This window comes from Cebus imitator, unplaced genomic scaffold, assembly GCF_001604975.1.
Source record: "Cebus imitator isolate Cc_AM_T3 unplaced genomic scaffold, Cebus_imitator-1.0 Scaffold117, whole genome shotgun sequence".
Lineage (NCBI taxonomy): Eukaryota > Metazoa > Chordata > Mammalia > Primates > Cebidae > Cebus > Cebus imitator.
Window position 1 is genome coordinate 6,358,832 of NW_016107432.1, and position 23,767 is coordinate 6,382,598.

At 47.7% G+C, this 23,767-nt stretch overlaps 1 protein-coding gene across 5 annotated transcripts in view; it reads right to left on the minus strand.

The window, feature by feature from the left end:
• TBC1D14 (TBC1 domain family member 14) overlaps positions 1-23,767 on the minus strand; it is a 126,012-nt gene that overhangs the window by 13,549 nt on the left and 88,696 nt on the right. For 3 of the 5 annotated variants that reach the window (XM_017539102.2, XM_017539101.1, XM_017539104.1), the window contains 9 exons: positions 22,244-22,362; positions 20,574-20,656; positions 19,059-19,176; positions 17,082-17,188; positions 13,471-13,551; positions 11,801-11,895; positions 8,943-9,014; positions 8,145-8,273; positions 5,032-5,141 (listed from right to left, as the gene is read on the minus strand). In XM_017539102.2, the coding sequence (XP_017394591.1) occupies positions 5,032-5,141; positions 8,145-8,273; positions 8,943-9,014; positions 11,801-11,895; positions 13,471-13,551; positions 17,082-17,188; positions 19,059-19,176; positions 20,574-20,656; positions 22,244-22,362 (914 nt within the window). The remainder of the gene's footprint in view (positions 1-5,031; positions 5,142-8,144; positions 8,274-8,942; positions 9,015-11,800; positions 11,896-13,470; positions 13,552-17,081; positions 17,189-19,058; positions 19,177-20,573; positions 20,657-22,243; positions 22,363-23,767) is intronic. The other 2 variants (XM_037742209.1, XM_037742210.1) reach the window with 2 other exon arrangements.

Genomic DNA, 23,767 nt, shown 5'->3' on the forward strand with positions numbered 1-23,767 from the left:
CCCGGAGTCCTCCCTAACCTGAGCACAGCGGGGTTCACATACCCACCTCTGTGCCCCGGAGTCCTCCCAAACCTGAGCACAGCGGGGTTCACAAACCCACCTCTGTGACCCAGAGTCCTCCCCACCATGAGCCCGGCAGCGTTCCAGTCTTTCTCTCCCAGCACTTGGCAGGGGCCAGCAGAAGTGAAGTAAATATTGTGAGCACCGCATGAGAATGCGGGCTCCCACTTCAGCCAGGTCAGGGTGTGCCAATGACGCACAGGCTGCTGCCCCTCCCTGCAAGCAGGTCCCCAGTGTAGGCAGGGGCTGCTCCTCCCTCCTCCACACACCTGTAAAGACCCAGGCAATACCAGATGCGCTCAGCAAGAGCTCCTGCTCCTAAGGCACTCTTGGGGCAACCTGTACCCCAGAGGTGAAGAGCCAGAGATGAGCCATGTGCAAGAGGCAGCGGAAATTCCCCTCGAACCTTTCCTTTAAGGTAGAAACTCGAGGCAATGACAGGATCTCCAAGAATCATTAAACATCATTGCAAGAAACGCTAACCGCAACATGGAATGTATTGCCCAATTCTTTTCTTAATTCAAGATTACTTATTATAAAACCCACTCAAACCTCTAGATAATTCTGCCACTGGATGGCATGGGAAATATTTTCAGAAGTTTAATGACCTAAATTAGGTTCTCTTACAAAAAGTAGATCCTTGACAGTGGAAACACTGAAAACTCCGCAGAAGATGGAGACAGCTGACAGGCCCTGCTCTGACCCACGTGCCTCCTGGGGGGAGTGGAAGCCACAGCTAGAGAAGGCCCAGGAAGGTGGTGTCGGCAAGGAAAGCTCATCCTCAGCCTTGACTCCTCATGAGCTACTGGTTAGGCAGTAGACAGGGTGCACTGGAGGAGGGACAGGCACCCGACTTTAAGCCCAGGCAGGTGACCCTCAGGCACAGACGCAGTCTTTGACCTAGGACACTGAGCCAGGCATGGGGCCAGGCGCTAGGGACCCAGAGGTCACTCTCGAAGCTTCAACAAACAGGCAGCAGCCAACAGAGGGCATCCTCAAAGTGTGGGTAGAGCTGGGGTGGTGGGAAACAGGCTTGGTGGGCAGACTGTGGCAGGGAAGATTTTTCTGACCCCAAGTGTAGTCATCTTAATGGGGTACCCACACAACCACCCAGGACGCTGAGCTGGCCACACCCACAGGCCCCTCAGCCCCTGCTACGAGCAGGAGGAAGGCTCTCTGGCTCAGGCAGTTAGTTGCTGAGCCCTGGAACTGAGCATGCTTTATACCCCCCAGTGCAGACCCACAATGCGGAGGCAGGCCCAGCTGTGATGGGTGTGGACGTGGCTCTGGGAAAGGCAGCCAGATGTAACAGAAAAAGCAAAGGCCCTGAAGGCAGATTGACCTGGACCTCACACCAGGGGTGTGACATTGAGAAGTAGGCCTTGGTGACCTCTGTGCCCAGAACTAGGTACACCTTCTCCTGAACACTGAAGACCACAGTGACGAGGGCTTCCGAAACGGCGGCTTCTAGGACAGGGCCTACGTAAAGTCTGTTCTACCCCCTTTGCTTCCTCTCCACTGCCTGCCCTGTTTCTGAGCTTTCAGCTGTCAGCACCCAACAAGGAGCCTGAACCACTTGCGGACCACCAGTAAATGCTGACTCAGAGAATAAATCATGAATATGTGTGGCTTTCCTGTGCTTAGTTCAACTTGAATCTTATACCACAACCTTTCTATAGGCCTTTTGTTTTGGAGATAGAGGCTCGCTCTGTCGCCCAGGCTGGAGTGTGGTAGTGTGATCTTTGCTCACTGCAACCTCTTCCTCCCAGGTTCAAATGATTCTCGTGCCTCGGCCTCCTGAGTAGCTGGGATTACAGCCTAGCCCTGTACTGGAACTGCAAATACAGACTGTATCCTAGCTGGTGCTTATTTCAGAACACAGTCAGCACTTCCTCAAGGGTAGGGCCTGGGGAGGCCTCATCGAAGCACTGTGGACAGCATTCACAAGGCCCTAGGCACCAACCAGCTCACAGCACGGAGGCCATGGTGGTGAAGAACCCTTGCTGCTTCCTTTTCACTGACTGCCTCACTGCTCATTGCAGATAGTCCAGTCCACGTTCTCCACTCAACACGCTGGTCCTGTCTCTGGAACCTGAGCAGGGGACCCATTCTATGGGTGCCACTACCTTACACAAACCCCCTTAGAAGACGCTAAGGGAGGTGCACAGCTCTAGAGCTGGCTAGACTCTGAACACCAGGTCTGCATTCGGCTGACCACAGGACCTTGGCCAATGTATTCTGCCTCTCTGAGCCTCAGTTTTGTTTTTTGTTTTGGAGAGAGAGAGGCTCACTCTGTCACCCAGGCTGGAGTGCAGTGGTGTAATCTTGGCTTGCAGAACCTCTGCCTCCCAGGTTCAAATGATTCTTGTGCCTTAGCCTCCTGAGTAGCTGGGATTACAGGTGTGCACCACCATGCCTGGTGAATTTTTGTATTTTAGCAGAGATGAGAGGTTTCGCCTTCTTGGCCAGGCTGGTCTCGAACTCCTGATCTCAAGTGATCTACCTGCCTGGGCCTCCCAAAGTGCTGGGATTACAGGCATGAACAGGTACACCCGGCCTGAGCCTCCGTTTTTCATCTATAAAACACAAGTGTTACACTGGGCTTGGAGGGGTTGTTCCAAGGGCTTATAGAGGGCATGTGTGAGAAGCACTAGTCAATAGATGTGGTGCCCTTTGTCTTTGCCCCTACATGGGTTACAGCCATCTTCAGGCCGGGACAGAAGCAGACAGCTCTATCCTCCAGGCCTGCATTTTTCACACTACCTGGCATGACCCAGCCAACGGCCAGTGGACTGTGAGGGCAACGAAAGTAGATTGACGCCAGCATTTTTTTTGAATAAACAGAACAGAAAACAATACTTCAGAATGCTTCACACGGTCAGGGTTAGGTACTGGGTCACGGAACTCCTGTTCCCAGCATATACACGTGTTAAGTTTCTGCACACACTGGTCACAACTTAAAACACATTTCCTTTTGCAAGTAAAGGTGGGAAAATTTTGAAAGACACTATTGACTTTCAGTCTAGAATCCTCAAAAGCTAATCGGAAGTCTAAAACAGATAAGGCAGAAGCTGACGGCTCGGCTGGATCCTCTCCCGTCCTCCAGTACTGTGGCTCCAGCCAGGGAATCTGAGGGGCACAGCTCACAGTCAGATGAAGACTGCGGGGCAGCCTCTGCAGGAGTTCCATGTTCACAGGTGTGAAGAAAATCACCATTTGCTGAGTAAAGGTGCCCTTTCAAGTGGGCCCTACACACTTCTATCCAGCACAGCCTGGCAGGCTAGCCCAGCGGTCCCGCCAGGGCAATTCACAGCCCATGTTCACTGTCCTCAGTCTCCAGCTCCTTGTGGGTTCAGCTACAAGATTCAACCTCCAAAACACTTGTCATTCTTGGCAAAGGTCAGTGAAGTGAAAACAGTCCAGGGTTTAAGACAAAAGCAACAAACGAAGAATCCCAAAGGCACACTCTTGAGGGCACAGACAAGCCTGCTTTAGCTAAGGGGTCGGCTTCCTTTCAAATGATCCTTGAATTTTACCTTCCAGAAGGCCTTTCCCTGCTGAAGAAAGTAGGCAACAGCAACAAAACCGGACCAGCCAGCTATCCGTCCACAGCGGCTGCACATTTACCACACAGTTTAGTGGCAAAGGCTGAACGGGCCTTTCTGGTAGAGTAGTACCTTCTTTACTTCTGTGAGTTGGGTGGTGCCACACGGGCACCCTGTGGAGTTAATCAATGGGGTCTCCAGATGAGGAACTGGGGGCTCAGACGGGCTTCACGGCCTTCGCCAAGGCCACAAGGCAGTAACGGGAGAAGATGCGTTTGGGCTGGGGCTGCTGGATCCCGCAGGCACCCTCTTCCCACTGTGTGATCTGAGAGGCTGCTCCCTTCCACGCACAGGCCTGCCAGCCCTCTTACCTGCCCCTCAAATACGGTGCTCTTGGGCTAACAGCTGCACCCCATCCTCACAGCATGAAGACCTGCCTGGCTGACTGCTGCTGCCCAGATCTCTTGGGGTCCTTGTGTCTGCCTCAGGGAGCCCCTACTTACATGTCCCACAGGCACCTCAAAGTCACCCGTCCAAAGTCAGATCCACCAACCGCCCCAACCGCCCCAACCGCATCTTCTCCCTTTGTCTCTGATCTCAGCTGAAGGCATCAGCAAATCCCCTCCCCAGTCTGCTGTCAAGAGCTGACCATGATTCTTTGACAGATCCACAACATTCCCACTCACTTCGGCTTTTTTCCCCTTAATTTGTCTCTCTGTTCCCAGGCTCTGCTGCCTCCCAGGTAACTTAAAACTCTCAGCTCACTCTGCCCCACACTCATCCCAAGCAGAAGCCTTCTGCCACTCCCCACCGCCCTGCAATCCTGCCCAAGCTCCAGAGCTTGGGTCTAAGAGCCACCGTGACCTGGCCTCCCAACCTCATTGCCTGTTGTCCTCTGCCCTTTATTTTCAGCCTCAACACAAGGGAACCTGGCTACAGTGCCCGTGCCCGCTGACTCTGGAATGGCACACGCACTTGTTACCTTTGCTCCATGCACTCTGACCCCTGCGCTGGGTCTGGGACCTCCTGCTTTCCAAGATAGCACTCATCTCACATGGACAGTGGCCACGGACACATTTGCCTCCCACAAGCCAGGAGCTCCTGACAGGCAAGAGCTGGCCTTCTCCTCGTTCCACTTCTATACGCAGCAGGAGCCTGCACGGCCCGGTGCTAGGGTCAGGCCGTTTAAGGAATGGACAGCACTTGGGAAACAAGCAGGTGTGAGGTACCATTTCCCCATGAGGGAGTGCAGGAGGGCCAGGTGGAGGCACTGATGGTCATAAAACTCAGGGGCAGGGCCATCAGGGAAGGCTGGAAAGCAGGACATGAGGACTCAGCCGGGCCATGAAAAAGATGGCAAAGAGGAGAGGGAAGAACGGGCAAGGGCTGAGAAATGCTCTGGAAACACAGGGAAAGCCAGTCTTACCAATCAATTAGGTAGATATCTGGAGTTAAGTTGTTCTTCTTGAAATGAGCAAATAATTTCGGCAAATTTTCTTCAAAGAATACCTCAAATGCAGCAAAGTAAGTCAACATCTAGGGAGATAATATGAAATTTATTAAGAAACTATCTGCACGTTTCCAATTTACAAAAATGTCAATATATGTATACCTTTAGACTCTAACAATTACCTTCTTATGTAATTACTAATACATTTTCAATGGCAATTCCTTCTAGGTACTACACAAATTATAAGCAAGCTCTATTTCTAATCTTCACAATAACATCAATAGCTACACTTTATCTTCTTCAATGTACAGAAAGGGAACCAAAACCCAAAGCAGTTACGTAACTTGCCAAATAAGGGCACGGCCTTGGTGCGTGGTGACGCTGGGAATGAATTTGTGCCCTCCCACTGCAAAGGTTAAGCGTGTATAGACTCACTCACTCTTTCCTAAAAACCAGGAATGTATGAAGTATGTACAAGTATTTGGAAAAGCAGGCAGGTCTCGTTCCCTCCCCTGGCACCTCTGGGGGACTACACTACTCATGTCTAAGTCAAGGCCACACCGCTCCAGCTGACAGACGCAGACCTTCAAATGCGACGAAGGAGAAAACACTACAGGGAAAGGAGGGTGTCGCAGCCTGCAGTTTACGGAGCTGGCTTCTCAGTGGTTTACAGTTTTTCAGGAAACAAAACGTACAAAGCTGGGAAGCCACGCTGACAGCAGAAAGAATCGCGGCTGGGCAACACTCTCTGATGGTGGCCCAGTTCTGCTCCAGTGCTCAGCAGCTGGGCGCCTGGGGGCAGATCACAACTCTGGTGTCTGCTCATCGAATACAGGGGCTGGACTGTAGACAATGGCTCCCAAAAGGGGTGATTCTGCCTCTAAGGGAACACTGGTCAATGTCTGGAGATACTCCTGGTCATCAGAACTGGGGGCAGGTGCTGGCTGCACGACTGTGTGGAGGCTGGGAAGCTGCTGAGCACTCTCCAGTGCACAGCACACCCCCCAGCAGAGTTGCACAGCCCTAATGCCAACAGGGCTGCTGGGGAGGAAACGTGCTGCTGTGATGAAGACCCCACTCAACATTACCACGCTATGGTTTTTCATTAAAAATACAAGCTACAATTCCTAAGCACAATTTCCATCACATTTCCAAAGAGAAAGCTGGGGTCTTATCTTCGAAATCAGAAGAAATTTAGATGGAAATCATTTAATTATTTATAAAATGATAAAATTTACATGCCGTAATCATTTCCAGGAATTAATATCGTAAGCAGCATAATGCCAGTATATACAGTGCCAATGAGTTATTTCAAGAGTAAGAACATTTCCTAATTTTTTTTCTGTTTCTGACCATTACTTTTCTTGGAAAGGTAAGTTTTTACCTGATTATAAAAGTCATACCTGTAAACACTCACTGTAGAAAACTTAGGAAACCTACAAACAGTATTAATCCGTAATTTAACCATCCATAAACACTACTAATCTGGTGGCATATTTCCTTGTATTGTTAAACACGGTAGCCACTACAGTTTATGTTTTATCTTACATACCTTTGAAGAAATCAGTATCTTGAACACTTTCTCACAATGCAGTTCTTTGCAAGCATCGCTACTGATCACTTACCAAATTTTAATTTACCATTCTGTATTCTCCTAAGCCCATTTTCACCTATTTTCACATTTACAATTGTAAATAAGTGTGCAATTACTATCTTTGTGCATAACGCTTTGTCCACATTTAGGCCTTTCCTGGAAGTGATTCTTATGAGCAGAACTGCACACCAATGCTATTTACAGCTACTGATAATGAATACGAAGCTGTCTTCCAAAAGGACTCTGCCAATTTATAGTCCTGGTAACAGCTACCAAATCTGCCAACAGCTTCTAAAGATGTTATGTATGTACTATTTGAGCAAGACACACTCAGTAAACCTTAAGATATCGAGGAAGAGATACTCCTTAGCTGATCTAAACTATTAGATCATTTTAGTCTTGGAGTATTGGTAATAATTATTGGCAAATCAAGACAATGATGGCTGGGCACAGTGACTCACACCTGTAATCCCAGCACTTTGGGAGGCCAAGACAGGTGGATCACTTAAGGTCAGGAGTTCAAGACCAACCTAGCCAACATGGCAAAACCCCATCTCCACTAAAAATACAAAACTCAGCTGGGCATGATGGCAGACACCTGTAATCCCAGGTACTAGGGAGGCTGAGACATGAGAATCACTTGAACCCAGGAAGCGGGGGTTGCAGTGGGCCAAGATCACACCATTGCACTCCAGCCTGGGTGACAGAGCAAGATCCTGTCACCAAAAAAATAAAATAAAAAAAGGCTGATGGGCTTGTTGAATCGGTGGCTTCTATGCTACGGAAAGAACAAAGGCTTAGGAACCAGAATGGATTCAAATCTCTGCTCCTTCACTTACCAGATCTTACCCGATGCATGCCCTGAACGAGCGAGTCCCTTTACTCTGAATCTTAACACGTCACCGGGACCGTGCAGCCAGCTCATCTGGGAGGCGTAAGTCCCACCCCCACTGTCGCCTCCTCCCGCTTATGTAGTGTCATAAAGACTAAAGCAGTCCACTAAACAAACGGCTGCCTTTTGAAGAACGAAGGAGGTATGGTCTTCAGCGTGCCTCCTTTCTCCCGAGTGTGGGCACACTTCATGAAGCAGGGTGACAACGAGCAGCAACACAGTTCGATTATGATGTGTTCTACGTAATAGGCCCAAATGTGGGCACTGCCATCAAACCGTGCCTTTGACACCAAGTGTGTACGTTTAAGCAGGAGCCACACTTCCTCCTTCATTAAAGAATATGTTTTCAAAAATACAGGTAGTTTTTTCCGAGAACACGTATTAAGAAACCCAGACATATGGCTACTAACCATGTCTTTTTAAGCTTACGTGCGATCCACTGCCCAAATCATCCTCCACCTTACAGTGCTGCTCACTCTAAACAGCTCTTCACAGAGGGAGAATGTATTCTTGTATTCTTTTTTCCACTGAAAACACAGACGAGTAAACAACTCTTGACATTAAAGACACAGCACCCAGGGCCCGAACACAGAGGATACTCACAAGGCCATGGTCCACTCTGAAAAACGCCATTTGACAGGGTTTATTCAAAAGATTAGAAAAAGCAATAAAGGCATCTGCAGTATCTAAGTTCAAGATCAACACTGCCGCTATAAAGGACATGCCCTGAACCTGAGAAGGGAGAGAAACGGACGTTAAAATCAGCGGCCACAGGGTCAGAGCGGCTCATCCATTTCATCAGAGACAAACCTGACACCCTCAAGCTAGAAGGGTCCACACAAGCATCCCACACCACCCTCCACCCGATGCCGAGCTGCCCTAACTCAGAACTACTACTCTGCCACCTCAGCCACCTGGCCTGCTCCCACCCCGCAAACAGGAAACCCTAAAGCGCCCTCTTAGGCCCTCTGCATCTGCAATACTGCTCTTTCCTGTGTCCAGTGTCCCAGTGCTGTAGGCACGTATCTATATAACTCAGTAAGCTTAATATCAAACCACACGTGCGCACACATTTGCGAAGCCACAGAAGTATCAGCAGTGCTTTTTAATGGTTACTGCTTTTAAAGTGGTTAAGGCTTCTTTGATTGAACATTGGGGAAAAAAATCACATGCAAAAAATGAAAATCGCATTCAATTAAAATGTGATTAATGCCCCAGAGCGGCCATGACAACTCAATTTCTTTAAGAGGAAACTGAGTCAACTCACTTACCCCAAGACTTTTCATACTCCTCGGTAAAAACGAAGGCACTGGCTTGACATTTGCAGCTAACATGTGCTGGACAGTATCTGACTTTCTTTTTAGATAATAACATTATAGAATACTGAGAAACTTCACTTACATAACCCACATCTGGTCGGTAACAAGTATAAGCGCCCAAAATACTGTGCAGCGTGTCATGATATGGACCACCCTGAAAGGATCAACACAGCAAAACACATGCGTAAGTATGGTTAGTGCTCAGAGGGGCATCTCAGGTTACTACTGCTGCCACCAGCCACTCCTGCTATTTTCAGCATTATGAAATATGCCAAGTATGATGCCAGCAGCTCTATATGCATATGGAATTCAACCAATTACCCATTCACAGCCAGAGAAGTCTGCAGCTCACGCTATGACACTGCTCTGAAAAGAAGCTGGCAGGCCAGGCAGGAGCATCACCCTGGACCAATATGCTTTATTTGGCTCCTGCTGTGTAACTGTGATCCCTTTCAAAGTCACCAGGAAAGCCAGGTGTCCGGGGTCTCTTCAAAGCAGGTGACTGCTCAGTGTCACTCAGATTGTCTGCCTCTCTTCCCTAGCTTATCATTCTCTTGGTTTCTGTTGTTTTTTCTGAATGGCAGGTTTAGGAAATAAACTCTCCGAAGTCGTGGTGGCTACCATGTTGTTTAAAAATTTTCCCAGCTCTCCCATCCCTCTAACATCTCCACTTGTTCCTGTAACTGCTTCCAAAAATTAAAGTGTTAGAATTTTTTTCCCAATGGAGCACAGCTCACTGAAGTTAACAAGTGAGAAGATACTACAAAAGGGCTGGCTGAGTCCCAAAAACTTCCTATGTCTACCAGGTACCTACACCTAACACAAGGAGTAAAAATCACACATGGTTAAAAGACAAGGAAGTCATTCCACAGGTGACCTCAGGTGCTTACAAAGGAATGCCATGGCCCAGACCATCATGTTCCAGCCCAGACCATCATGTTCCAGCAAGTTAAAAGAGGTAAGTAAAAGAAGAGACAGTTCCAAATCACAGAGGGACAAAAGGAAAAATCGTAATGAGAGGGTAAAAATGATAACAACCAGGGATAGGGTGGGGATGGGGGTCTGCAGTAGCACCAAATGCCCAGGTGGCAGCAGAAGTGTGATGACAGAGTGGTGGGCAAAGGCCAAAGAAGCTTTTTTCCGGGTTTTCAATCCAGTGTAGAGATCTCTCAACCCTGGTAGAAAGTAGCTTAGCAGCCTTTCTAATGAGCAGAGATCGAGTGTGCTAAAAAGCATGCAAGAACAGTGGGAGGGAGAGTGGGGGAAGCGAGGTGTCCAACAGCAGTTAAGGGCATTTAAAATCAGGAAGTGCCATCTCCTAGCATTGTTTTCTCATTTCAGAAATGACATTTAGCACCAAATGAGACGGAAGGATCGAAATTACAACAGTAGAAAGCCTTTTAAGTTAAAAACACTTAGCTCCAAGAGAAGTTGACTGGTGCTCGCTTTTCTTGTTTATCCTTGGCCTGGATAAAACTTTGTCCCAGGTGCACTCGTCCTTAGACTGGCATTTGGTGGCTCTTTGAACTTTGCTTGGACTTAGTTGTCTTTTAGTTTCAAATTATGTTCAAAGAGATTTAATAACAACAAGCACTGTTATCTGCCAAGTACTGTCAACAGCGTTGTTGGGCTGGTATGATCACCCCCGTTACAGATGAACAAGCTAAGGCTCAAAAAGATTGATTTACTCAAAGCTAGTAAGAAGGCAATCTGTGATTAAAGCCCAAATCTGTTTGAAATAAAAGGTGAAACATCTTTCTAGAAAGCCAGCTCTCCTGGATCCCTCTGAGAGCCTGATGAGGGACCACGTGAACCGTCAGTGTGGAAGGGCTTTTGGGCTGGGGGAGAAAGCCTTTCCCCTCCAATAGCAAGAACCAGGAGAAGCAGCTCCAAGACAGCGATGCAGGGCTGCAAAGCCTATGGATACTAACGGGGGAGAAAAGAGCAGAGATGCTGGAATCTGCCCTGTGGGAGAGGTGGAGTTCCAGGAAACAGGCTCCCAGCTAAGTCAACTGCCTGCCGCAAGGCAGCACGGTGCTCACTGGGCTCATGCGCCAGACACCACCAAGGCTGCTGGTAGCTTTATAGATTCCCTCATTTCCTCTTCTGAAACAACTTCTGAAGACCCACATGGAAATCCACAAAGATGAGAACCTGACTGAGTAAAGGCAGTGAGAACAGACAAGGGACAGGTGCAGAGGTATTCTGCAGGGACAACTGCCCCCCAAAAACCCATTATAGATAAGAAAGGGGTCAAAAGACCCCTAGATCAACGTCTGCTGGCTCAAAACATGGAAGGTCTTTAAAGAGTTCAGCTCAGATGACCCCAAAACCTACTGCTGGCAGCCTTGTCCTGCGCCCAGATGCCCACGGGGGGCTCCACTCTGCTTTTCCTGCCATCCAAGGAGCCTGTCCTATCTCCCACAGCTGCACTGTTCTCCTGGTCTACCTGCTCAGAAACCTGTCAACTCAGCTCAGCCACCCACCCTGGCTGCACCCAGCTGCCAAGGATTTCCCTTTCTCACACCAGTTCACTGCCCTGGGCTCATCTGGGCCGAAGCCCATTACACCACGATGGCCTTGCTGATTGCAGACTGCTGCACAGTCCTGAGAGCAGAGCAGTGTCCAGGAAAGTACCAGCAGACAGAGCCATGGGGACCCTCTCAGACCAGACCTGCAGGGACTCTGAGACACGTATCTCAAGAGGAAGACAGAATTGTCTTTTGGAGAACAAGTATGGACATACTAAATATTTGTTGGAAAGAATCAGTTACATTTATTTTAAAAAGTCTAAATGTATTTAACAGTAATATCCACTCTACCTCCTAATATCCCCCCAAAAACCTAAGTACCTTTCAAACTTGACAACAGATATATGCAGTTCAGCATCTATGAATTTTAGACAAACACACTTGAAAGCAACAAGTCACCACGACTTACTTGCTGGAAAATGCAGAGATTAGGAAACGTTCTAGAAATGTCCAGTTTAATAAGCTCCAGACTGGCTTCTCTGTCTGCTGCTGAAAAACCAGCATCTGTCAAAAGATGCCAAAAATCATTACATTCCTTGTGGGCATGAGTGTAGAACAATTATAAGGCTTTGTAGTTTTACAAGAATGAAACACGAAAAAAAGTTCTTCAGAAGTACACTGACCTAATCACAACTTAACTCGGAGTGTACCTTCAGAGTGTTTAATAGTGTGCAGCGTCTCTTACTTTAGAGAACAAAATATCTTATGACACCAGCTAATTCTAGATTATCATTAGGTATTTTCCAGAGTTTGAAATCAAAATCTAACATATTACCTGTCATCAATAACAATCAGTGGGAGGCAAAAACAAGTAGGAGAATAAACACAAATAAACTCCAAGCATAAAAACACACACACACATCACTGATCGATCATAAACTTCTTCAGTGTCAACTCACTGTATATAGAAACTACTGCGGTATCATAAACTTGTAACATTTCTTTTTTATCTTTTGGTAAAGATAGGGTCTTTTTTTGTTTCCCAGGTTGGTTTTGAACTTCTGGTCTTAAGTGATCTGCCCACCTCAGCCTCCCAAAGTGGTAGAACTATAGGCACGAGCCACTGTGCCCAGCCAGTGTATAATATTTCTAACAAGTCATCATAAATAATTTGTTTTATGCTTTTTTGAATTCTAATACCACAGACTGTAAAAATGATCAGTAAAATAATGTGCTTCTTAACCAACAGAAGTAATCTTTCTTGTGTGTTATGGAAAATTCCAAAGGCATAATCTAGTAAACATGCAGTGTTCTTGTCTCTGTAATTCTGAGTTCCTCTATAAGCCAATATTCAACTAAAAGTCACGTGAACAACTTTAAAGAAAAAGACACTGATGACGACCGGCCCTGCAGCATGTCAGGATACAAACAACTGTCAGAAACTAGGAAATCCTATTTCTTTTCTTTTCTTTTTTGGGTTTTTTTTTTTTTTTTGAGACAGAGTCCTGTTGTTCTATCACCCAGGCTGGAGTGCAGTGGTGAGATCTTGGCTCACTGCAACCTCCACCTCCAGGGTTCAAGTGATTCTCCTGCCTCAGCTTCCTGAATAGCTGGGATTTCAGGTGCATACCACCACATCCAGTTAATTTTTATTTGCTTTTTTTTTTTTCTTTCAGATAGAGTCTCACTCTATTGCCCAGGCTGGAATGCAGTGGTGCAGTCTTGGCTCACTGCAACCTCCACTGCCCGGGTTCAAGCGATTCTCCTGCCTCAGCCTCCCAAGTAGCTAGGATTACAGGCATCTGCCACCAGCCTGGCTAATTTTTGAATTTTTAGTAGCGACGGGGGTCTTGCCATGTTGACCAGGCTGGTCTCAAACTCCCGACCTTGTGATCCACCTGCCTAAGCCTCTCGAAGTGCTGGGATTACAGGCATGAGCCACCACACCTGGCCAATTTCTTATAAAGCTTTCTTCCTTTAATTTTTGCTTTAAAAACAAAAAACAACGCTTTTCTGGTGAAGCTTTTTATGAATCCACATCAATCTCTACTATAGTTAAGTAAACTTCCTTCACTACATAATAAAGAATGACAAACATAATTGACCACAACAGCACGCTGGTTTTAGAATAGACTCTACCTTCGTTCTCTAGTTCGGAGCCTCCTGTGCTAAGGGACCGCCACCTCTCCTTGGCTCGAGCAAGACAGATGTCAAAGAGCTCTGGAAGAAAAGCCTCTGGGTAAGTGTTTTGTGCACATGTGAGTATCTTTCATCAAAACCACCACAGAACACAGTACTATTTCCTTCAAATACTTAAGTTCAAGTATAATAGGCTTAATGCACACTTAACAAGCTACTCAAACAATTCCCCCCAACTTAGTCTGAGAGTAATTTTATTGTTTAAAGACACAGCCTTAAACAAAGAAAGATTCCACACATCACTACTATTTACTCTATGACACAGCCCACTCACAAAACTGCCTTGTTTTGGTCTTTGTGACTTATCTACTGCCTCTCCTAGACCGCAAGCTCCCTGGGGGGCAAGATGGTGAAGCTCTCTCACACCCTCCGCATCCAGAACACACAGCTCTGGAACCAGCACAGAGCAACCCAATCAGTGAATGTCTCGCTGACAGAGGGAGGGACGGACGGACCAGCAGAGACTCATCGGGTTTCAAGTAAGGACATGAGGCAGCTGCCCTCCACCTGGCACAGGCCTCCTCGTCTTGCTGCCTGGCAGTGGAGCAGGAATGGAGGGGGGGATCCCAGGAAGACACAGAAGCCTCAGAAAACAGGACTCTTGCTGGCAGAGAAGAATCATGACTGCCTCCAAATCTCCACTCTTAGAACTTATTTTTGTGACAGTTCTCTCTGGGTAGTTTGGTAATATTTAAGCAATAAAACTTTACTAGCCCACACAGACCTCCACAGGTATATCCATGCCTCATTCTTCTTCTAAGAACAAGTGTGAAGGCTGAACCCACAGAGCTCCCTCTCAGCGCCCTGCTCCCCCACAGAGCCCAGTCGCAGGTGCTTCCTGGTCTTCTGGCTTTTTCTTTTTTTTTTTGAGACAGAGTCTTGCTCTGCCGCCCAGGATGGAGTGCAGTGGTACAATCTCGGCTCACTGCAACCTCTGCCTCCCGGATTCAAGTGATTTTCCTGCCTCAGCCTCCTGAGTAGCTGGGATTACAGGTGCGTGCCTGGAGCATTTTTGTTTTTTTAGTAGAGATGGGATTTGGTCATGTTGGCCAGGCTGGTCTCAAACTCCTGACCTCAGATGATCCCCGCCTCGGCCTCCCAAAGTGCTGGGATGACAGGTGTGAGACACTGTGCCCGGCCACACCTTCAGCTCTGATGTTCCTGATCAGCTCCCAGATGTCTCAGATTACACACAGTCACTGGTCTATCACTGAGACTTTCATTGCAGCTACCTATGGAATTTTTAGCACTTTATTTTTCCCATCATTACTTTTGGAAAATACAGTAGCGCACATCTGCCTTCTGGGCAGTGCACACTATTTTATTAAAGTGTAATGCCAATTCTGCTTCACTATTATAGTTCAGTTTCCAAAGCAGTAACTTAGCAGGTGTGCTCCCAGGACAATCCCACACTGCCCTGAGCTGGTGCCTCATGCACCTGGTGGCACTTCTGCCTGCTGCCCACCTCTAGGAGGCGGGCCAAGCTTTGGTCATTTCAGCAGGAGGTAGATGAAAACCCTGTGTGGCTGTGACCACTAGGGAGTCACTTCCCAAGTGAGGCATTTGACAGTGAAGTCACACAGGCTGGCAGCCTCGGGTTCAATGGGTCACAGTGTCGACAGTTTTGAGATTCTCCCCTGTGACTTTACTGGTGTGTACTGGGGAATGCTGGAGGCTGGACGGCTACTACACCTTCTTCCCAGACCCCCTGCTCCAATGTCCAAGTACAAGATTGACAGGGGCCCTAAAAGTGAAGTTTGAATAGTATTATTAGGTCGACTTTCAGTAAGTCTCCAGTCGTACAACCACAAGAGCAAAACCTTGGGGCTCTCCAAGTCAGAACATGGGCTTTAGGATCAGCCTGGGCTATGAGCAGAGTCCTGGCCCCACACACACGAGCCAGAGGCCTGAGCACAGTCCTAGTCTTTCCAGGATGCTGAGCCTTCTCAAGAAGAAAATGAGGTCAAGGTCACGCTATCAATATTAAATAAGACCCATAAGTAAGAGCCTAATATGATGCTTGGTACTCAGCAACCAAGATCAATTATGTTCTTACATTGGCTTTAAGACATAGTAAAACTGGAATTAAGCAGGACCCTATCAGGTGGCATTCATTCACACAGCAGATATTTCTTAAGCACCTGCCACATGCGGAGACCTAGGCTGGGTAAGGGTGACAGGGCAGAGAGCACAGCAGGTGAGGCCCCAGCTTCCCGAGCCACTGGTGCTAGTGGGGGCCACTGACACTGCCTGGCTCACAATACAAGACAGACACAATTTACACAAACTAAGCCAATATCGAGGCTTAGACAAATGTCTCAGACTTACATCTAAACATGTAACTGATTCATCATCTGTTTAGCCCAATCTACAACACTATGGTCCATAGGTTTTAATTTAAATAAAATCCACCTAGAAATCAGTGAGAAGCAAAATTAAACACCTACACAGACATACAAGTACTGTGCACTACATCCAATCTGCAGAGACACAGTTTAGAAATAAATGCTCAGCAATTTCTCCAAACCTCAACTTCGGAGGATGCTTTTAAAAAACCATTTCCACAAGTTAAATGTTATTCATCTTCTCACACAGAGATGTTGAAACAAAATTTTGGCAGGTACGGATTTAGCCATAAGAGGGAGTTTCAGGCCCCCACGTTCCTCTGTAGGACCGCATTACACAGAAGCCAGTCACCAGTCAGCCAGCTGATGCTAGCCTGTCAAGATAAAAACAACAACCAAAACCCCAACCAGAGAGTGAAGATACAAACCGACTGTCTAAACCCAAAGGCCTTCATGAACATAAAATCCACACCATCAACTCCCCAGGCAGCTCCTAGGCCCCAGAAAGGGCAGGAAGGCAGCCCCATCTTTCCACAGCTCAGACTGCAGGCAGGGAGGCAGAAATGAAAAGAATGGCTGCCATTATTAAGCACTTAATTTGAAGTCCGTGAGCTCCCGGCATCTGTTTCACTCTGGAAGTGCTGCAGGAGTACGCGGGACACCTGGGCAAATTAATTCAGTCTCAGGGAGGAGGAGTAGACCTAACACCAGGAAGGATCAGTGAGCATGCTTCTCACCCAGCCGACAAACCCCCCAAGGACCCCAGTCCCAGCACAGTTATGTTGTCCCCTTCACGGCTGCCTGAAAAAAAAAATCCCGCAAAATACCAACAGACACCCTCGTACAGCAAACACCTCCACAGCAAGGACCACCTGACCCTTCCACTCTCACGTCCCAAGCAAGCCTTGCCTTCCTAGGACTTGGATCTGCGAAGCTCAGGCACCTCCCCCGGATGCTCTGAGTCCCATCTTTCACGTCCCCTCTACTCCAGGGCTCCTGCGTGGTGCTGTCAGGTAACTGGAGGGCACAGCACTAAACCCAGGCCTCCCGACCGCCCCTCTCTCCTGAAGGACACAGTCTCCTGGCCTCTCAAGACATAGCTTCATGGCAATGGCTACCATTCTTCCCAACAGGGCAAAAGGGGGAGAAGACATCACAGGGCCTGGGGGTGGACTCCCTGAGCCCGGGATCATGCAAGCCACTCACCATGGGTGATATTTAACTCGTTGCCAATGGCTAAGCTCCAGACTTTGCCTCTCACACTTGGAGGGATTCCCTGCCACCATAAATCTCGAACTTTTCTAGAGCACCACCTGGACAAAAAGGGAAGCAAGAGTTTATGAGTTTGTTCTATGCAAAGACATCCATCTACCTGTGTGCCTAGCCGCGAACCACCAGGAGCTGGGATGCACCGCTGTATCAGGCACAGCCCCTGCCCTCAGGGAGCTTAGAGTCCAGGGCTCTGTAAAGTGAAATCAACAATCCCGTTCCACTGGGCAGCTGCCGTGGCAGGTATGGAAGAGTCCCGCACAGTGGGTGCACCACGAACCAGAGGGCCCAGGCACCACTCTGGAGCCAAGTCCTGAATGACCTGAGCACATGAACGATGTGAAGGACTTTCTGAGCAAAAATCGCAGGGGGAAGCAATGGCCTGGCTCCTACAGGAACAGGACATAGCTGGGAGCGGTAAGGAGTGCCAGGTGGCAGTGCAGCAGCACTAGTGACAGAAGCAGACCCCAGCAGCAGGCAGCTGCCGCACCAACACAGGCCTAGTGCCCACTGCTGAGAACTGCTGACTTACAACATTCTGGACTGTACAGTCGTTCTGCTCCGCTGGGACAAGGAACACACACTGCCAACAGCCTGGGCAAACCAGACCTCCAAGGTGTCTCTGAACACAGCATTGTGGGGCACACGGGCTTGAGGCTGCAGAAAGCAGGCTGCATCGTAACTGCACCCTTACCTGCCGTATCCAAGCAAACGATCTCTCCTCTCTGAACCTATACCATCCTCTCGAAAGTCAAGATGATGCCGCCTACCCTCAAGGGCTACTGTGAGGATTGAGATAAAGTACAAAAGCACCCAGCACAGTGCCAGGCGGCGTCTGTGTGCAGTCAATGGCGGCCACTGCATGTCTGCATGCATTCACATCACATCCAACCCAGGGCGGTGTAGGACAGACCAGAGTGGTCTCCCTCTCTGGGAGCAGCAAGCATTCTGAGAACCTCTGTTCTTATGACTAGATTCCATCTGAGAACAGGTATAAAGTGTTTCCTGAAAGCATCAAGCCTTTTGAGGACGGTACCTTAAAAAGCATGCTCTGAGCATATCTTCCTAGTGGAGACCCTGAGCAGGGCCATGTAACCGCTGCAGTGCTGACATGTGGGATGAGAGCAGAAGGGAAGCTGGCATCCAAGCTCCCAGCATGCCTGTGCGCAGCCCTGGGACTTCCGCCCACACACTGGCCCCCACCCATTCTGAACACAGGAGAATAAAAACAGGACCCACAGCTGCCCCATGGATGTAAAGAGGGCAGCAGCTGCCAGACTCTGGTGGGTGCACTCTACCGGACACTGGGGTCACTATCCTCAAAGAGAGGAAGACAGAAGCCTGAACAGACAGCTGCATGCACAAACAGAACCACAGGCTCCCAGAGCTAGGGTGGGGGCAGGAAAGTCTTCCCTGAACTCTGAAGAGCACACAGGAGTTACCTGGCTGAGGAGGTATAGGACAAGAGCACCTGGGCACAGGGCTTGGAACATGTGAGGCAGACACAGGGTTAAAAGCAGCAATACCTACGGGGGGGGCTCTCTAGGGAGAGGGCTCTATAGAAGTAGAGGAGAGGCATCCGAGGGTGAGGCTGCCAAGGACGGCAGCCCACCTCACTGAGGGTATTGTCCGCTAAGCTAAGGATTGGAACGGTATACTGAGAGTCACAGGAAGTTACTGAAATTCTAGGTAAGGAAGGTGACACGGACTCATTGCTTTAAAAGCTGGCTCAGGAGATGAGAAGAAGGTGAACTGGAAGGCGCGGGCTGAGCCAGGGCAGAGGGAAGGAAGATGACACGACTTCAACTCTCTGCACCCAGGTCGTCACTGCCAGCTACGACGACTGCAGCTGTGGGCCACAGATTCTAGAAAGAAATGCTCTGCAGTTCAGCCACACCCAGGGCCATGTCTTACATTGTTTCCCAGTTAGGTAAAATCTCGTTATTCCAAGTGAGCACAGCGTTTCCAATGCTTTCCTCCACTCTGCATCTTTCTTCCAGCTGCTTCTTCCTCCGCTGGGCTTCTTTCAGTTCTAGAAATTACAGTTTAGAAAAACAACGATCTATTAACTGATATGCACCATTTCCAAGCGAGGTAATTTTCCTGTCACACTGCAAACACACCAGGAAAACAGCCCTGAAGCCCAGCAGACATCAGCCCCTGCGGCGTGCTCCCCACCCGATGGACTTAGAATAACATCTATACAGGAAAGTACACAATAAGAATATAATTGAGTTACCACGAAACAGAAAAATCCCTGAAACTACCATCCTGATCAAAAGCACCGAACATTACTGGAACACTGGAAGCTGCTCCTGTGCTACCAGCCCTACGCCCTTCCAAATTCAGGCTGCTCCACGCTGACTTCTAACAGCTCAGGCATTATTCTGGTTTTTTTTTTTTTTTTGAAGATAGAATCTTACTCTGTCACCCAGAGTGGGGTGCAGTGACATGATCTTGGCTCACTGAAACTTCCGCCTCCCGGGTTCAAGCAATTCTCCTGCCTCAGCCCCCTGAGTAGCTGCGATTACAGGCACCCACCACCATGCCTGGCTAATTTCTGTATTTTTAGTAGAGATGGGGTTTCACCATGTTGGTCAGGCTGGTCTTGAAGTCCTGATCTCAAGTGATCCACCTGCCTTGGCCTCCCAAGTGCTGGGATTACAGGCGGGAGCCACCATACCTGGCCTCATTTTTAATTTTTTTTTTTTAGAAAGGCAGACTGCCACATGCAGCACCTCGTTGGGATGTGTCTGGAGACTGGGAAGCTTGACAACCCTATATTCTCCTACAAATGGACCGTGAGAGCCTGTCTGGAGACTCTAGCAGGGGAGTGCAACTACTCATGTCCCCTGACCAAAGACTGGTCCTCTGGGACAGTCATTCTCTTTGATCAAACACACAGCTTCAAGAGGGATGCACATGGAACGCTGGCAGGGAAGGGGATACTGGGCTAGCCAGCAGACCAATCGAATCAACCCTGGTGATCAGTGGGGTGACAGGGATGAGAGCCAGATCACCCTCATATCCATGTTACTTATTTTTAAAATCTCCTAGAAAAAGAGCTTAAGCGTTGCAAGGGATTTTATCAAAACCGATCACAACTTCTTGGAAATTTTAAAAACAGCCCAGAGAGAGAAAGAAACACCCATGTGGCTGATGGCCGAAACTTGCTGTGGTCTAGTATTTTCATCCGACACAGTCACTTTGCTCAGGTAAGTTCACAGTGCTGTTCTCTTGAACTAAGCTACCAGGAATGGGTAGTGAAAACATGCTTTTTTTTTTTTTTTTTTTTTTTTTTACTGTTAAACTACAAATTTCAATGGCTGAAGTTCAGGTTCTGTGATTCCAAAAGGTAAAAAGAAAATAAGCAGAAAGACACAACTCCTGCGCTGCCTGCTCTAACCCAGCAAGTGTGAACCCTGTTACCTCGCTTTTTGGCCTGAACCACCATTTCTTCATACTGCTGTCTGTGCTTCTGAGCTTCTTCAGCTGGTTTTGCTGGGAGATTTCTTGATGGGAAATAAATAAGTTTTGATCATTATAAATACCACATAAAAGTCTTTGAGTAAAAGACCTGAAGCATAATTTCCTAAAAAAATATAAAGCTCAAACACAAAAACTCATTTTGTTTAAGATTACACAGTTATTTCACAAACTTCTTTAATACTTTCTTACAAAAACAAATTCACTATAAAACAAATCAATGATAAAGAATAGCAGGAAGAAAATAATAATTATCCACAACTGTAAGAGCAATAAACATTTAATCTTTTGGGATATTTTCACCCCACACTCCAAAGACTGCATACACTAATAACCGTCAACACTTAAATGTTTTTTTTTTTTTTGGAGAAGGAGTCTTACTTGTGTCCCCCAGGCTGGAGTGCAGTGGTGTGATCCCTGCTCACTGCAACCTCCACCTCCTAGGCTCAAGTCAGTCCTCCTGCCTCAGCCTCCTGAGCAGCTGGGATTATAGGTGGCTGCCACCCTACCCAGCTAATTTTTGTATTTCTAGTAGAGCTGGGGTTTCATGGCCATGTTGGCCAGGCTGGTCTCGAACTCCTGATCTCGTGATGCGCCCACTTCAGCCTCCCAAAGTGCTGGGACTACAGACTTGAGCCACCGCACCTGGCCAACACTTAATTCTTGAAGCAGGGTGCCCTATCAGCATGTTGCACATATGCAAGAAGAAATTTCCTGACTAATTTTTTAAAGTGTACAGATTTCGTACTGGCTATGTGGTTCATTTGCAGTTCGTGCTCTCTTTCAGCAGTGTGCGTGTGACTGTGCTGGCACTAGGGTAAAGGGAGGGCAGGAGCGTCTGGCTGCCTGTGTCCCTCACACAACAGGACCCACATTCACCAGGACAGTTTGAAGAACTATCACTTGCTGCAGGAGAGTCCGTCAGGTCACCTTTCAGAATGTGAAAATGACCCGTCTTCACAGGGCAGAGTCTTTTCCTGACGGCCTCTAACTGTCCAGTCCTCCATTTCTGTTCCCCACATACAATTTTCAAGGACAAGAATTAACAGAAGACATACTTCTTCCTTTTTTTTTTTTTTTTTTTTGGAGACGAAGTTTTGCTCTTGTTGCCTAGACTGGGGTGCAGTGGCACAATCTCGGCTCACCGCAACCTCAGCCTCCCAGGTTCAAATGATTCTCCTGCCTCCGCCTCCTGGGAAGCTGGGATTAAAGTCACCTGCCACCAGACCTGGCTTTTTTTTTGTATTTTTAGTAGAGACGGGGTTTCACCATGTTGGCCAGGCTGGTCTTCAACTCCAGACCTCAAGTGATCCACCCGCCTCAGCCTCCCAAAGTGCTGGGATTACAGGCATGAGCTCACAACTTATTTTTAAATGCTAAAGTAAAAAAAAAAAAAAATCATCTGAATGGAAAATTCTGGTCAAAACTTCTATGCTAAATGTCAGTTTTCCAAACTGGTCATTTAATATAATTACAGAACACATGTTAATAAGAAGTAATTATGGCTCACTTCTTCCCTCTTCTGACCCTAGCTTTTCTCTAACAAAAAGGTGATTAAAAGTTGTACGTATTTACTAAAGCAAACATTCTACGAAAATTCTTCGTAAACTCACGCTGGTCTATCCTCAAGGATGAGTGCGGTGGTGGAAAGTGGCTCAAAATCCAGATTCTTCCTCACATTCTGCTTTGGAGAGGGTGGCTTGCTAGGTCTTCCAGCCTTGTCTTCATATTCCTAGGACAGGGAAAACAAGGATGACTCCAGGCGGTTCAGATAGGAAGAAGTCCTTCGGAAAGCAAGAAAGTTGTTTTGTCATGAAACTTCTACGTCAATTTCAAGGACAATTTGCTGAAAATCTTTCCTGCTATTCAGAAGGAAAAACCACTGACTAAAGGGGTCTTTTTGGAGATGGAGTCTCAGTGTTGCCCAGGCTGGAGTGCAATGGCATGATCTTGGCTCACTGCAACCTCTACCTCTTGGGTTCAAGCGATTCACCTGCCTCAGCCTCCCAAGTAGCTGGGATTACAGGTGTGCACCACCACACCCCACTAATCTTTTTGTATTTTTAGTAGAGACAGGGTTTCACTATGTTGGCCAGGCTGGTCTCAAACTCCTGACCTCAGGTGATCCTCCTGCCTCAGCCTCCCAAACTGCTGGGTTCACAGGCATGAGCCACCGCACCCAGCCTAAAACGTTCTTAGAATTCCAAAGTTGAGGCTGTTGCTTTCTGATATGACATGCGCTCCCCTCTTTGGTGGGGAAGTAACAAAGGATCTCATCATCAAAGCAGCCCCTTTGAGGAGGGCCCTCAAACGTTGCCTCAGGTCTCCTGTCTCCCAGGTAAGAGGCATGTTTTCTGTCTTCTGGACACTGTAAATGTGAACTGATTATTATTATGGCCACTGGGAAGCTGCCACTGCAAATTGTTATGTACATAGTCTTGCCATGCCCTGGAAATCTAAGAGCAGCCTCCACACCACTGGGTCACCAATTCGCCCACGAACTGAAACCACAAAAGCTCAGTCACACCTGGTGACCCACATCCCAAACACCCTGCCAGAACAACTCAGGAGAGCCAAACAAGTTGGTGCTTCTGACATAACGTGTGGGTACCCTTTGCTGTCTGCAAAATCAAAAACTAAAATCATTTAAGATTATTATAGATAATTAAGAAGATAAAATTACAGACAAGGCTGTCAGGACTGTCCCTGAAGGGAAGATAATCTCACTGAGAAGATGGGACAAAGAAAGGTAGCATTAACCTAAGATTTCATGTTTGTCATGAGGATGAGAAACTGCTAAATGAATTTCACGGACGCTAGCTGTCAAGAAGGGCGTTACTGGTGAAATTACGTGGCAAGCAATTATTCTCTTAGCCAGAAAGGCCCCTAAGAAGTAGAAAGAAATAGATTATTTTCTCAGAACACATAGGCTATGAGAAGGAAGTGCACCAAGGAGCAGTTTCCGTACACCTTATGTACATGGCCACAACTTAACACTGTTTAGTGGGACTTAACATGATTTCATTACAATTCTAAAATTACTTAAAACTGAAAACACAGGCCGGGCGCAGTGGCTCATGCCTGTAATCCCAGCACTTTGGGAGGCCGAGGTGGGTGGATCACGAGGTCAAGAGATC